At 39.9% G+C, this 14,687-nt stretch overlaps 1 protein-coding gene across 3 annotated transcripts in view; it reads right to left on the bottom strand.

Moving 5' to 3' along the window:
- bcam (basal cell adhesion molecule (Lutheran blood group)) overlaps window positions 1–7,870 on the bottom strand; it is a 38,246-nt gene extending 30,376 nt beyond the window's left edge. Inside the window, exon 1 of one of the 3 annotated variants that reach the window (XM_077721823.1) lies at window positions 7,627–7,870. In XM_077721823.1, the coding sequence (XP_077577949.1) occupies window positions 7,627–7,693 (67 nt within the window). In that variant the 5' untranslated portion in view covers window positions 7,694–7,870. The remainder of the gene's footprint in view (window positions 1–7,626) is intronic. The other 2 variants (XM_077721824.1, XM_077721825.1) reach the window with 2 other exon arrangements.
- Between the last annotated feature and the right edge of the window lie 6,817 nt (window positions 7,871–14,687).

Genomic DNA, 14,687 nt, shown 5'->3' with positions numbered 1-14,687 from the left:
AATTTCTGCACAAGGGTTTTGTTTGGCAAGCTCAAGCCTCAACCCTCTCTCCCCTCTTGTGTTGGCTCTAATAACTGAGCAGCATGGAGCAAGTGCACAGATTGTAGGTTCTTGAGTTTGAGTAAACCAAGGCAAGATGGGTCGAAAATATCTATATATCATTTGTTTGTCGGTTAAAGTGACTAGCACCCTAACAAATAAAATAATTGAATTGATGGAAACATTATCTGCTTCAGATAAATCACCTTCCTTCTCAGAAATCCTTTTTCATGTAATCCATTTTAAAGAAGCAATATGCAAGACTGAGGGCCCAAAATGCTACTGCAACCAAGCTCAAAATATTGTAAACACAGAATAAAAACACAACTAAAATGAGACTAATTATAGACTTTTAACATGGGAAAATCCTTGGTTAATTACTGTGAACCATGTGCTCTGAAAGGTGCTTAAATAATAGTAATTTATCATATTGTATAATAAAAACCCCTAATTGGTTCCCAGTCCTCTCTAAAGGGTAACGGTATAATAAGTAATGTAAAAGAAATCAAATTGTATTTATTAGTTCAGTATATAAGACCATCCTGGGCTGAAAAGAAGCAACACACTTAAAAAGCCCATCATCCTGCCTCTATGCCTTCCTATTCCTGTTCTCTTTTGTTAAGCCTTATTATTGAACATGTGCCCTGACTGCCCCGACCATTAACCAAGCTCACACACCCCCCTTGCACACAGCTTTCAATCGACACACACACAATAATGCATAGTGCACACTTTGGGGCTACTAATTGACATGGGAGGGGCAGTACGTCTTTTATCATTGCCCACAGAGACAAATCTTGAAGTCTGTGATGTGAGTGGGGAATGGGATCAAAAGAGGCTGGGCATGGGCGGGGTGCATATGTTTTTTTTTTTGTTAAGGAGGGGGTTCAGGAAGCTTGTGCTCCACCTTTTTGCTTTTTAGCCAATTGTGGCCTAAAAGACCAAATATCCTTTATGCCCTTCAATATAACAACATAAATTTATTTGAATAAATGTTAACAAAGTTTGAAAATGTAACAGTGAAAATCTCAAGGCATGAGGGTGGCCTTGTAATTACTTTAGCCCACTTTAATAACAACAAGCTAAATCAGTTAACCACTCTGTAAGTCTGACATTACCCCGGTAATAACAATTTGTCAGTCTTGATGCTCTGCACTATGTACAGACATGGAATCGGGAATCATTTACCCTGATGGAGCTCTAACCCAATTGTAAACTATTGATTTAGAATTAAATATTCATAAAAAAAAGCAGGGCAGCCTGGTTGCCTTTTCCTGCTGATGATGAATCAAAACAGTGAAACTTGAGAGAGCATCTGTTTACTGCTACAGGCAAATCAAACCAAAAACAAGTCATCTCCGCTGAGGATTCAAGAAGGATATCTGCAAAAAAAACAGGCCTCTACCAATGCTTCATATTGCAACTACTGATAAAAACACTGGAAATATAACACTGGAGACTTTTGAGATGGATAAATAATAACATTCTGCAAATTCCAAAAAGAAACGTAACCGACATAACATCAACTCGTAAAGGACAGGATGAGACTTGTGCAGCTTTAGCCCTCAATGCATGCTAATTGTACTCTTTCTCCACAAAGTCAAGTTCACACAAGCAAAGAAGAGCAAAGACAACTTCTGTCCCATGATAGTTGCCTCGCGGGGACTTCTTGTAAGAAGAACCCTCAATAAAAAGATAAGCTATGTCCTTGAGGCAGCTGCCTGGCTGATTGACTGCAATACTATGAAAACTGACACCTATTTTTCGGACGATACTACTGGCTCAGTGCTCAGGTAACATCCTCCATTCCCACACATGTTGGCATGAAGTCATGGTTAAGAAAGTTCATTTAACACATTTTTTTCCAATCATAGTCCTTGATCCACCTTTAATAAATGACTTTTATGGAAATCTGTTATCCAATAAAAACAATATCGCTTTGGCATGACAGGGAAGTGCATTAAACAGCATCACTTACAGTTCTTCACCAACACCATCCATCACTCCTCCATCTTGTGATCCTCCAGTAAACAGGATTTATGCCTCTACTCTTGCCTCACAGTCCCCATGGCCCAGTTAGAAGCAATAAGATCTCATTGTCAAACAGTGACCAGCCTCACTGGAGAGGTTAAACACTGCTGCTTAACCATTAACCAGATTAAATTCACAGGACCGCAGGAATGTTTTCGCCTTCATGCGAAACAAGATTGGACATGAGAAGTGGCTCTAGTGATCTCCGAGGTCTTGGCCTTCGCTTTTGTCACGGCAACTTTTTGAATTTGCACACCTACGCTCTGCTTGTAGATAGATAGAAACCTTTCAAATGTACAGTGACCTTTCAGTTACCCTCCTGGTAAATATACCACCGAGATAAGCACAAGAAAGAATTTCTGAGCAATCCATTGTCACAATTGTTTGACCACTCCTTCAAATATGTAGTCTGCACTTGGAAGTTTTCCAACCAGATATATTAACTGGGGAAACTATTGGTGGCAGAAATAACTTGACTGATTGGTTAGCTATTTTCATATCAGAGCCTAAAACCAGAAACGAGAGCAATTGAGGAAGCAAGCAAGTTATTTTTATCTGGTAATCCATTACATTACCCAAATATTTTCTAAAGATATGTCAGTGTGGGTTGAAGAAGTCATTCATCATGCTTGAGTGGAAAAGGAATGGAAAGTAACCTGAATGATGAACTATGGTGGAGAAAGAAATGTTCACTGTTTGCGGTCCTTGTTCATACTTAACACCATCCACACTCTTGAGTTACACACGACACCACTTGGTTCCTTTTCTTCTGGGATTAAAATTATGGCTCTCAGGCAATTGTTTCTCATGGAGATATGAGGATATCATACACACTGCACAACTGTGCCACCGAGCCAGCAGGGTGGCTCACCACAAGGTGGTAATTGAACTCAAAGTGTGAGGGAAGGGGGGATGGCAGGGTCTTTTTTTGAAGGGGGTGCATTAGACAACTGCTGTTGAGGCAACTGTTGATGTCTGAAAAAGCAACAGCTTGCGGGACTCCCAGAGGACGCCCTGCCAGCCAACAGTCAGATGGTGGGTTTGGGGTTTGGAGGGGTTAGGATTACTTCCATGCTGCCAATCAAATGATCTACTCGTTAATCGTTCTTTTTTTTTTATTCTCCCTTTTCGAATGGTATTCTTCACTAGAGGCACTCAGTTTTTAGCTCACAGCTACTACCTGATGTGCTCTTTTCATCTAAATGAGTTTTTACTAAAAACCCATCTTGACAGCATGAAAAAGAAGCACTTCTTTGTTCTCCAAGAAACTGTACAGATAAGTGTTTTCTTCAGTTGGTGGTGCCCAAACAAATGTGTTTCCTGACATCATAACAACAACAAATACATTTTAAAATAAAGCTTATTATTCATATCTTGCTGCAGCTCTCTCACTAAAAGGATTGGATGCACTTAACCTCGCTTCTCTACATGAACGAGCTTTGTGAATTTTCAATTTTGTTCCCTTCTATGATTTGCAACCCCCCTCTGTACCATCACAACTACCTGCATCAAAAATAGGGAATCAAGGAAACATTTGCAGACTCACAAAGCCTATTTTCATTTTCAAGGCCATGTTTTAAAAAATTCTCATCACCAACATCTTCCTCCCCTGAGAGAGGAACAACAAGACTCCTACAGTGCTAACACAATAGTCAGCTTTTTAATCATCTCCCATACCATAGCTTCATCTGACCTACCCTTCCTTCCTTCCTCATTGTACAGCCCCTACTGACAAAAAGGAAGCTCTTCCAAAAAGAACCCCCTTACTTGCTAGTCATCATTAAACAATATGCACTGTCGAGAATATACATATTTCAGCCAATGAAGAGCCTTGAAACAGAATGTGTAGAAGATAAGAAACCCCTTAGTGTTCTTTAGATAGTTGGTAATGCTGCCAGGTCAGTGTAGTGTGTATGTGTGTGTCGGAAGTGGAAGAGGAAGGGGGTATTGGATGAGTTTCAAAAATCATAAGTAGCGGCCATAAATCTCACACACTAAGGTTGCATTGATGACATAAAAAGCAAACACAGCCCTTTGCCTGCACTAAAACACACTAGGCAATTATCCTGATGCTACGTTGGGTCATCATCTAGAAATTGTGCACAGAAGCATGGATGTGTGGGAAATCACAGTTAGCAAACACGCAGAAATACCCCTAGATGCCAGGTTTAGCTCAGCCAACCAGTAAAGCATAGCACTTATAACTGATAGAAATACCAGAGTTCGAAAATTTAGTTTTTAGGAGCGTTGTACAATTTTCTGATGGGTAATTTTGCAGTACCAATACGAGTCTTTATGGCGGGAGTAATGTGTTTGATGATAGCACAATTTTTATATGACTTTTGAATAGATTCACAAAGTCTCTGTTACGATTTGCATCGTTCTTGCATTATGGAGTCCTCAAATGAACTTGTGTTGTGGACTGCGACATCATCAATGCCTGAATTTGGCCACTCTAATTGAGTTTCACGTGTAATTTACCAGAAATGTAAACAGCAAAAGATAGTTTGTGAAAGGAGGAGTAACTGGAATCCTCCAGTATTTCGCCGCTCAAAGGACTTCCTTAGTTGGAAAACAAGAGCCCATCCTTCATTCAAATGACTGATGATCTCCATTTGTCTCCTGAATATTCGTTGAAGCATAACTTAGTTCAACAATTAAAGCGGCATGAGCTTACGTTGCACCTTTGCAAAACTCTGCCAGCGCTTTGTTAGTCTGTTTGTTTGTAAACGGATTATTGATGGTGAGAGGGGGGATTAAGAGAAAGAAAGGAAGTTCTTTTTCCGTGGAATGCAAAGAGACAACGAGCAAACGCAAACTTTACAGAGCGCGCTACGACACGTCCGGGAAAAATACCACTAATTCCATCACAGGTCTCAGTTACTGACAGAAAAACATACACTTACCCACCTGTCAGCCTACCGAAGGATGTGAATCACTTCAATAATTACACCCCCGATGTTCCGAGACCAATAGATGCCTGGATGACAAGGGGGCAAACATAGACTTGCTCTTCCCAAAGCATCTGTCACTCAGGACTACACAACCCAAAGATTCCAGCTTAAACTCCATGCCAAAACATTTGAAAAGTAGGGTTTCCTGCTAGCTTTTATCGCCTTAAAGCTAAATTACTCCTTTTCTGGCCTAATACCATAATAATTACAAATGGCCGCAGGGGGTTCTTGCTTCCAGGGTAAGGCGGGGGGTACGGAAAATAAAAGTGAGGAAATTAACGTCAAAATGAAAGCGGCCATAGACAAAGAAGTGGCACTTCTAACTCGGTAAACGCTTGTCACTACAATTTTTCCGCTTGGTGCAACTCTTTGGGGTCAACCACAGTTTGCCTACTTCTATTACTGATTTATTTTATCATCAATTAGTTCTTATCCCAATCCAGCAAAGTTAATTTGTCTTAGAATTTTCCCAAGCAATCCCTGTTACAGTTGGAATGGCAAACTTTCAGTGACAAAAATGGACTGGGTCATAGGGCAAAAGCATGAGAACATGTATCAAATGCCCATGAGATAACAAGCATGCCGTACGACTGTGATATGTGTCCCATGATGGTGTTTAGTCCATTGAAGGCTCTGAACGCATGTGTGTGCATGTGTGTGTGAGAAAGGGCAGAATTTGAGCAGAATTTGAGAATGCGGGTCCCACAGAGATCCTACAAGTATTGCTATTTTTAGAGCAGAAGCATGCTAGATGCAGATGGGAAAAAAAATAAGGCATTTTTTAAAGAATGTTTTCTGGACAAGGTGAAAATATGACTTTTTTTCCCATGACTAAGACACAGTGTACACAACTTCATGGTTGGAAGGGGGCCGGGAAGTACTCAGCCTTTAAATCAATCAATCACTCTTGCCAAAGAGCGGCAAGATGTGTCGTCTGCACTGCATCCATCAATTAAACATCCTCTTGTTTTAGTTTAAATAGACCTGAGTAAACTGAAGGGCATCAGACAGTTAAGTACACACAGAAGGGTGGGACAAAAGGAGCTACTAAAACCAGGTACCCTTGACTTAACAATAGTTTGAAAACATATTGACTAGAGAAACAAGACTGAGAAATTGGTTGGACCTTTGCACCAAAAATACTGATGTTTAATACTTTTTCTGTTCCAAAATTGACCACTCCTCAAAATTTGGTGCCCCAGGGGAATCATCCCACCCAACCACACCTTGTCACTACGTCACCGCAACGAAAGTCAGGAACTCTAACAGGTAAAGGTTAAAATGTCACTCCCAAAAGCCAAAAATGTGGCACCCCAGGGCAACAATAGTTATCCAACACAGCCACTCAACCACCATCCCCCATGCTATTCCGGAAAGCTCGGAGTGGGTGCGGTCATGATGGACAGATACTCTTTACCTGGTAGAGGAGTGAGCTCCTTTGAATGAGTATTACGTAATGTAGTCATTTTCTACTTTTGAAAAATGCAATTTTTAAACTTGTCGATCTTTCCATGATAGAATGCTGCAAAATATACATATTAGCTGGTTTAAGCACCAGGGTGGCACTGCCAAAAGGGAATGTACACATTTGAAATGTATAAATATGTCCATATAGTAACATGGGTATGGAAACCTATGGCTCGGAAGCCATATCTGGCTCTTTTCATAGGTGCATATGGCTCTCCATTAACCTGTGAGGTAAAATATGGAAATCACTGGTGAGAGAGCTGAGTCCCGAAAGCACTAATAAGAGAGTCACTGTGCCATTGACACTACCTCTACTACCACTTTAATCATATTTTTGTTTTATTACTCTTGTGCATGCATCATATCATTGATACTGATTTATTAGCAACACCATAACAATATTGTCAAAAGAATTCAGAGACTTTTTGTACTTTAAAAGAAGTGAAATGACAAAAAAACACATTTTCGTATATTTATACTAATCAAATCTGAAAAAGCTCTCAAGAAACATTAGAAAATATGAATTGTTTATGGCTCTCTCAGTCAAAAAAAAAGTTCCTGACCCATGATATAGTGTTAAAAAAGACAATTGGGCATACTTTAATAAGATTTTGACTTATGACTATCCTGGCCAAAGTCAGGTGGGATGTGCTCTAGCACCCCCTGCGACCCTTGTGAGGATAAAGCAGTTTAGAAAATGAATGAATGGTGCGAGGTGGGTTGGTTGCTTTTAAGTTCTTGGTGCACTGTGAATGAATTTGAATGACTTGGAATGCAAACTGTTATAGCACTATTACATACTGTTTTTCTTATATTTGTCTGATTTAACTAGAATATATCACCACTCTTTTGATTGTTGTGTCTGATTGTGGAAAAAAAATAAGTTTCAAGGTGCAATGAGGTGTGGACAGGGGGACTTCCACTAGAATCGGACCGCAACCACCTCATACGCAAGTTTGCACTTGTTGGAAAGATGTCGAAATTAATCCTAGGCGCTTTCATTTGCCAAATAAGAACAATGCAACAAAGTTACTGATGTGGAACAGAAAGCGCAAGTCAAAAAGTTTTTCCTCAAACTACAAAAAAAACAGCTCAGGGGATTTAAAAAAAGGCAAAAGAAATAAAGAAGACTTACGTTGCAAAGCGCAGAGCAGCAAGGTGCATTCAAGCCACACATGTCCGAACCTTATCCCTTCCATCATTACAGCCACTTTTTATTGCCTTTTTGACAAGTTTGCACCTTTCGGTTGTGTTCTTTCAAGCAAACGGGACGGGCAGCTAATGTGAGCCTTGTGTCTTCTTTTTGGGATTGTAAAGCCGTCTCTCACTCGCGCGCGCGCTCTCGCTCTCTCTCTCTTTTTCTCTCTCTGTCTCTCTCGCTCTGTTTCACTTTCCACTCTCTCTCTCTCTCGCTCTCTTTCACTTAACTCTCTCTCACTCTTTCACTTTACTCTCTTACTTCTCTTACTCTCTCTCTTTCTCTCTGTCTCTCTCTCCCCCTCTCTCTCTTTCTCTCTCTCTTTCCCTCTCCCTCTATTTCTCAATTTCTCTTTCTCCATTTCTTTCTCTCTCTTTCCCTCTCCCTCTATTTCTCAATTTCTCTTTCTCCATTTCTCTTTCTCCATTTCTCTTTCTCCATTTCTCTTTCTCCCTATTTCTCTTTCTCTCTATTTCTCTCTCTCTTTCTCTCTCTCTTTCTCTCTCTCTTTCTCTCTCTCTTTCTCTCTCTCTTTCTCTCTCTCTTTCTCTCTCTCTTTCTCTCTCTCTTTCTCTCTCTTTCTCTCTCTTTCTCTCTCTTTCTCTCTCTCTTTCTCTCTCTTTCTCTCTCTTTCTCTCTCTTTCTCTCTCTTTCTCTCTCTTTCTCTCTCTTTCTCTCTCTTTCTCTCTCTCTTCTCTCTCTCTTTCTCTCTCTCTTTCTCTCTCTCTTTCTCTCTCTCTCTTTCTCTCTCTCTTTCTCTCTCTCTTTCTCTCTCTTTCGCTCTCTTTCGCTCTCTTTCACTCTCTCTCTGTCTCTCTCTCTCTTTTTCTCTCTCAGTTTTACTGGCTGGCTCAGTAATCTGATGCGGGTGGTATACTCCTCTTATTTGGACAAAAGGTACCCCCCACACTCACACACCTCCCTCTTCACTTCTTTCTCCCGGACTCTCCCCTATCTCGCTCTTTAAACTCACCCCCTACCTCACTCTTTTGCACAGAGGAAGGGGGATCTGCTTGACTGAACTTTCCAGAAACGGAAGTAAAAAGGGATGATTTTTATCAAGAATCACATGAATGACTTTATTTTTTAAGTATGCACTATGCTTAGACTCTTTCTTTAGTACCCATGATAGCTAAAAGAAAATTGGGTTCACTAGATATTGTGCAGATTGTTACATTACATCTCTTGTGAGATGACTTTGCAATTGGGATTTTCCAAGTGATCTGCAAAAATGGGTGCCAGTGATGACTGAGGCAAATTGTAATAATAAAACCAGAGCCAGACATTTAGGTAGTAAATTCCAAAGAACCTTTAAGGATTGCAGAAAAAAGTGCACAAAACTCTTAGTCATTAAAACTTTAAAAAATGAAATCACACCATTATCCAATCCCCAGCAACAAATGATGTGAATAACCTTTGATCATCTACGATCAGCACTCAGAACAACGATCAGGATTCTGTAGCTGCCTTATGACGTACTATGCCTAAGTTCCAGCCCCGTGTCATGGACCCTCACCCTGATCCAGAATGCCAACATGCCTTTCATTTTCAAAGCAAGTGGGACCAATTTGTTGGGAGTGGGTTAAGCTGTCTGTTACTACCAGACATACCATTCATTCCGAGACACGAAATCCCCTTACAATCTGTTTGGGTATTTACAGGCTAGGCTTCAGGCACACAATTATAACCAAGAGGGGTGAGGTGGCTTTTTAGCTTGATCAACGTCATTGTTATTATTTTGCTCTTTGACTACCCCCGAGTTGTTGCGTATAACTCTATAGGCAGCACTGAAAATCCTTAAACGGAGAAACAGCAAGGAAAAGATAGTGCCAAGAACAAAATTGCGAATCAGGTCACTCATAAAAAGTAAATATTGGTGTGAAATTGTTTCTGGTGATGTGCTGTGGGATATCTATCCTTGTCCTCAGAAGATCAATAACATTTTGGAAATGATAGGGTTGATGGTGGCCAACATAGCAGAACCGAATAATGGGCTCCTCTTGCAGTGCCAGTTGACACATTCTGAGCGCGGGTGGCTCTCAAAACAGCTGGTTAATATTTTTTCAGGCCTGTTGGAAGAGGTGAGGTGATACTCACAACATAGTCCTCTGTGCCCCAACCCCAGACCCCCCACCACCACCACCACCATACAAATACACTTTGTGTAGAGTGGTGATATAGACCCACAGCTGTTCTATACATAGTGTGCATGCTAAGAAATGGGCTGCAGTTGATTTACATTTCCAGTCTACCCTTTCATATCCTCCCTAAATTTCCAGTTTTCTATTCTAATAGCCTCCACCATTATTTATCATCAATACACCCACCTATTCCAAGTATTAAACCTTTAACAGTCATGGATCTGTGTGGTTGAAGCAGACGAGCCAAGAACTAATAATCTATAACCATTGCATCTCTTTACATAAGTCCAGTGCCATGCCGCATAGCCTTGATTTACATGCCGATGTGACCCTGCAAGGACATTCTTACGTAACTGACTGTAGTCTTACGTAGTGTGATTTAATGTATTGGTTCATTACCTAATGGAGCTGCAGAAAAGTAGCGAAGGGACGGCGGATGAAGAAGGATGAATAACAGAGGTGACCGGCAATGAGAAAAGCAAAGTTAAGGTGGAATACAGATGAATCACAAGTATTTGCCTGTAGTCCCTTTCACACAAAGTATCCACAAAATTTTATTAGCAAGATAACAGGAGATGCATCCCATCTATTTTCTCATCCAAGAAAACATTGCTGGATTTTGTCCGATTGCTTCAATAATATATGACCTAGAACTTGCTTTTAGGATCCAGCCTTAGCTGAGCTCAGCTTTATCCCCTCTCACCTGGGAAGGCCTGCAGCGAAGGCCAGAAATGTGATCCCCCTGTGCCTTGGGTTCTCTGCGAAAATGGATGCACTTGGAATATCTTAACTGTTGGAGTGCATCAAGCAATGCCTTAAACTGCTTTTAAAATGAACTAGTCACATGCTTCAACCCTTCGACATTGAGTGCAATTCAACTGGCAGTTTGGCTGACAGGTAACAGTACAATTTGTTAGCCATAGTACATTTTCCAAAGAACACTGGCACAAAGGCGAAATTCCCACATGGTTTAAGACAGAGAGGATCCTACTCTTATTCCTGACAAGATAATCAGGGAAGGATAATCAGTGTCCACCTCCACAGAATGCATGTCAACTGACTACTTCCATGAGCCACATTCATCTGCTGGTAATCAGAATAACTGATGAACATATGGGATACCCCAGTAATTGGTGTGTGCAACCTGGTTCTGCCCTGATTTTTAAATAAGGACTGAATTTCCATCTGTCAAGAGGTTGACTTCTACTATCTGTTTAGGCCTTTGTAGTTCCTTTTGCATAGACTGCAAAAGCCAGCATAATGCCCATTTTATTTTGCCACGTCTACCTAAATGAAGTAAGGCAATAGATTTGAAAAATATCTATTAATACTATATTAATGTGTGTGTTTTTGAATATATATATATATGTGTGTGTGTATATGTGTGTGCATATGTATATATATGTATGTGTGTATATGTATATGTATGTGTGCATATGTATATATATGTATGTGTGTATATGTATATAGATGTGTGTGTATATGTATATGTATATATATGTATGTGTGTATATGTATATATGTATATATATGTATGTGTGTATATGTATATACAAGTATGTGTATATATATATGCACACACATTTACACATGTATAAAATTGAAAATATTGATCATAAAAATAAAAGTATTCTAACTGTATGTTATTGTAGTCCATTATTTATAAACAATAAGGCCATGAGGTTCAGATGAAATAATACTTTGGGATAATGAGCAATTATATAGTATATAAAAAAAGATTAAAAAATAAGATAAATCAAAAAAAGCGTGCAAGAAATTATCAAACTGATCATGCTAGCTAGAGACTCATAAGCATTTTTCACATTTCAATGCTGTCACGAGCATACAGAGATGTGGCTCTTGATAAAAGATACACAAAAGCAAAACTGGCAGACCATGCCAAAAAAACATGAACGCTTCAACGTCACGTTAAAATCACTTGTTCGTTGTGACACGCAACCCCTCCGCCTTCCTCTTTTACTCTATGTCAAAAACCGTAGAGAGAATATTTAACACATCAGCCCGCAGCCAAGAGTTTCAGTGAAACAGACGCAGAGGCACTACAAAGGCAGGATACGTGTGATGAAAGAATAATGAAGAGAGCAGATTAAACGTGGAAGGGGGAGCTAAGGAGAACTTTAATTCCAAAAGTAAGGGGATGAGTAACATGTAGCCCCAAGGAATAACTACAAGGGAATAGGGGGTAAAAAAGAAAAGGGAAGATTGAAAGTGAAGGTAGAAATAATCTGCTAGATGTCGCATTGCAGAGAAGGATGAAAGACAGACACAAGGACATTTTACATACTTTCCCACGAGTTTGGGAGGTTTTGTTATGGTCATTCAAAAAAATTGTAGATTGAGATATATTTGCTAAAACTTGGCAGTTAAACAACGGCATTTCTGACAACTCTTGATAATTGACATCTTTATAAACTCTTCAGCACTGTTTGTCTCTATTTTCCACCAAAATCGTACAGAGCTTGGTTATCGGAGCGTTGATACATTGTATCATGAGTCACATAGCGGTGAAATCTCTGGGAATTCCGCATGTATTATGAGTGGTATGATCAATAGAGTAAGCAACTGTGTTGGTAAAATGACTCATTCATGGTGATTCATCTCAAAATGACTTTTTGGAAGACTTGCCATGTGATGAACTCAATGTTGGTTGCTCACCGTTAAGAGCATGGATCCAGTTCAACTTAAAAGTCATTGGTCAAGATACTATATGTTAGTTTTTACTGCACAGTAAAAAAAAATTTAAAAAAACACTTTTTGTCATCACATGGAAGAGAAAAATAAAGAAAACTAGATGAATTGATTGGACTTTTTATATGTGCTATAGCTCACTTTAATAAAAAAGACCATCCTGTAATTTAATGCAAAGTGAAATAAACTGCATGTGGCATTCTAATAATAGGATACAAATGAAATATAACAATGGTCGCAAGGTCAAACTCCAAAAAATAATAAGCAATTCAATGAGGGTGTACAAAAGATGCAAATATCAGTTTCTTTCTGTAATTCATTCTAGTCAGTTGCCTTCTTTACTCCACTTGAACTACTCTTAGCTTCCGTTCCAATACCGTGTCTTGTGTTAAGCATGTAAATTCAGCATTTGGCTCCTAATTAATTAGGAGTCAGCTCTTTGCCTTCAAAGTCTCAATGCCTGCACTCTGCAATTTCTCGCAACTAAACCTATCTCCCATTGCCCGCTGGGTGTAGGTAGTATATGTGCATAGACTCCATCATGCATCATGCCTACGCAGCTCAAGGTTGCCCTTGTCTTTGCACTCATGCATCAACACACTCACACCCGAGGCTTTGAATGAGAATATGTAAACAGTTCTGTGGAATATTAATGAACTTTCAGAAAACCTTCTGCACTATTATTTTCTGTCCACGCGAGTGAGAGTAAAACATCCCCACTAAAGTGTGCGCACTTGTTTAAACCGGTATTTCCCGTGAGCGACGGTCAGGTGGGCGGCGGGAAAGTTATGCATTGTAATATTCCAAGAGAAATATTGTAACAACACTGAAGAAAAGGGAAAAAGAAATAGAAGAGATGACTTAGCACGGACCGGGTTAACGTCAACTTGATTCCATGTGGACCGGACCATTAGAGATATAATATTTTGATTTTTTTAAATAAATGGATTAAAAGAACTGGATTAAAAGCCCTGAATATTCAGTTCAACAATGTTTTTTTCAGCTTTTTAAAATATATTTTTACATTTTACAAAATGATTTTTGTACTAAAAACACAGAAAAAATGATTAAAAAATACAATTATTGATTTAAAAAGGGGGTAAAAAATCAGGAGATATAATATACATCTATACACTTCATTTTAATTTGATCTTAAAACAGAAAGTCAGCACTCAAGATTTACTTTCCCGGTCCACACAAAATCATTTGGCGGGCCAGATTTGGCCCCCGAGGCGCCACTTTCACACACGTGCCTTAGCAGCAAATCAATACAGGAAAAATCCTTTCTGACTCAGTATGAGGAAAATAACCTAAAATTAAATACAACTACCAAGTCACCTACATAACAACCACATGGTGTATGCATGAGCCCCGCCTCCTTTTGTCATCCCCTTTGCTCCTGTCGTATCGGTCTTCCCCACCTGCCAGCCAGTGTGAGCCCACTGTACAGTACATAAATTGAGTGACCCATCTGTGTGCGGCTGATGAAGCCTGCCTGAACCATTACATCTCTACTAATGTGGGGGGCCCCCATGACAGGGGCCAGAAGAAGGACATCCCCTGAAACACCCACACCCAGCTTTCTCTCCATCACACACTTAGGCTACACAAACCGAATACAATATGCTAATAGGCTCTTTTCACACACTGTCAAAGCACAGGTGAAAATGTCAACACTAATGACAACTCCATGCTACAGAATGAGCCCCAGTGTTAGCAAAGCATTTGGACTATTGGAAATTGAATGAAGAATTCACCAATTCTAATTAGTCTTTCCTTTTTTTGCTACCCGCCTAGATTCTTCTTGGAGGTTTACCACACACGTCTAAAGTCATTATCTTAGATTATTCCTAGTTGTCTTCTTTTGGCCAACAATGTGGACATTCATATCTCCTGCCACACGCTAAAATACTCTGGTCTTTTGAGATGTAATGGGGAAGGGTAATTACAGCATTAGAGCAACAATGACAGTGCAACGCGGGGGGGCCGGGGAAGCGTGACATACGCTCATGTGGCCAAGTTCAAGTGCCGCCATCAATACCCTCCTCTGTGACTCTGCGGGGGGCAAAACTAGAGGCAGAGTGGAAGGAAACAGGAGGGAATTGATAAAAAAGGAAATAACCAATGCAGTATGCAGCATTGACACAA

This window comes from Stigmatopora nigra, chromosome 7 (assembly GCF_051989575.1).
Source record: "Stigmatopora nigra isolate UIUO_SnigA chromosome 7, RoL_Snig_1.1, whole genome shotgun sequence".
NCBI classification, from domain to species: domain Eukaryota; kingdom Metazoa; phylum Chordata; class Actinopteri; order Syngnathiformes; family Syngnathidae; genus Stigmatopora; species Stigmatopora nigra.
This window is presented reverse-complemented; position numbering and strand designations above follow the sequence as displayed.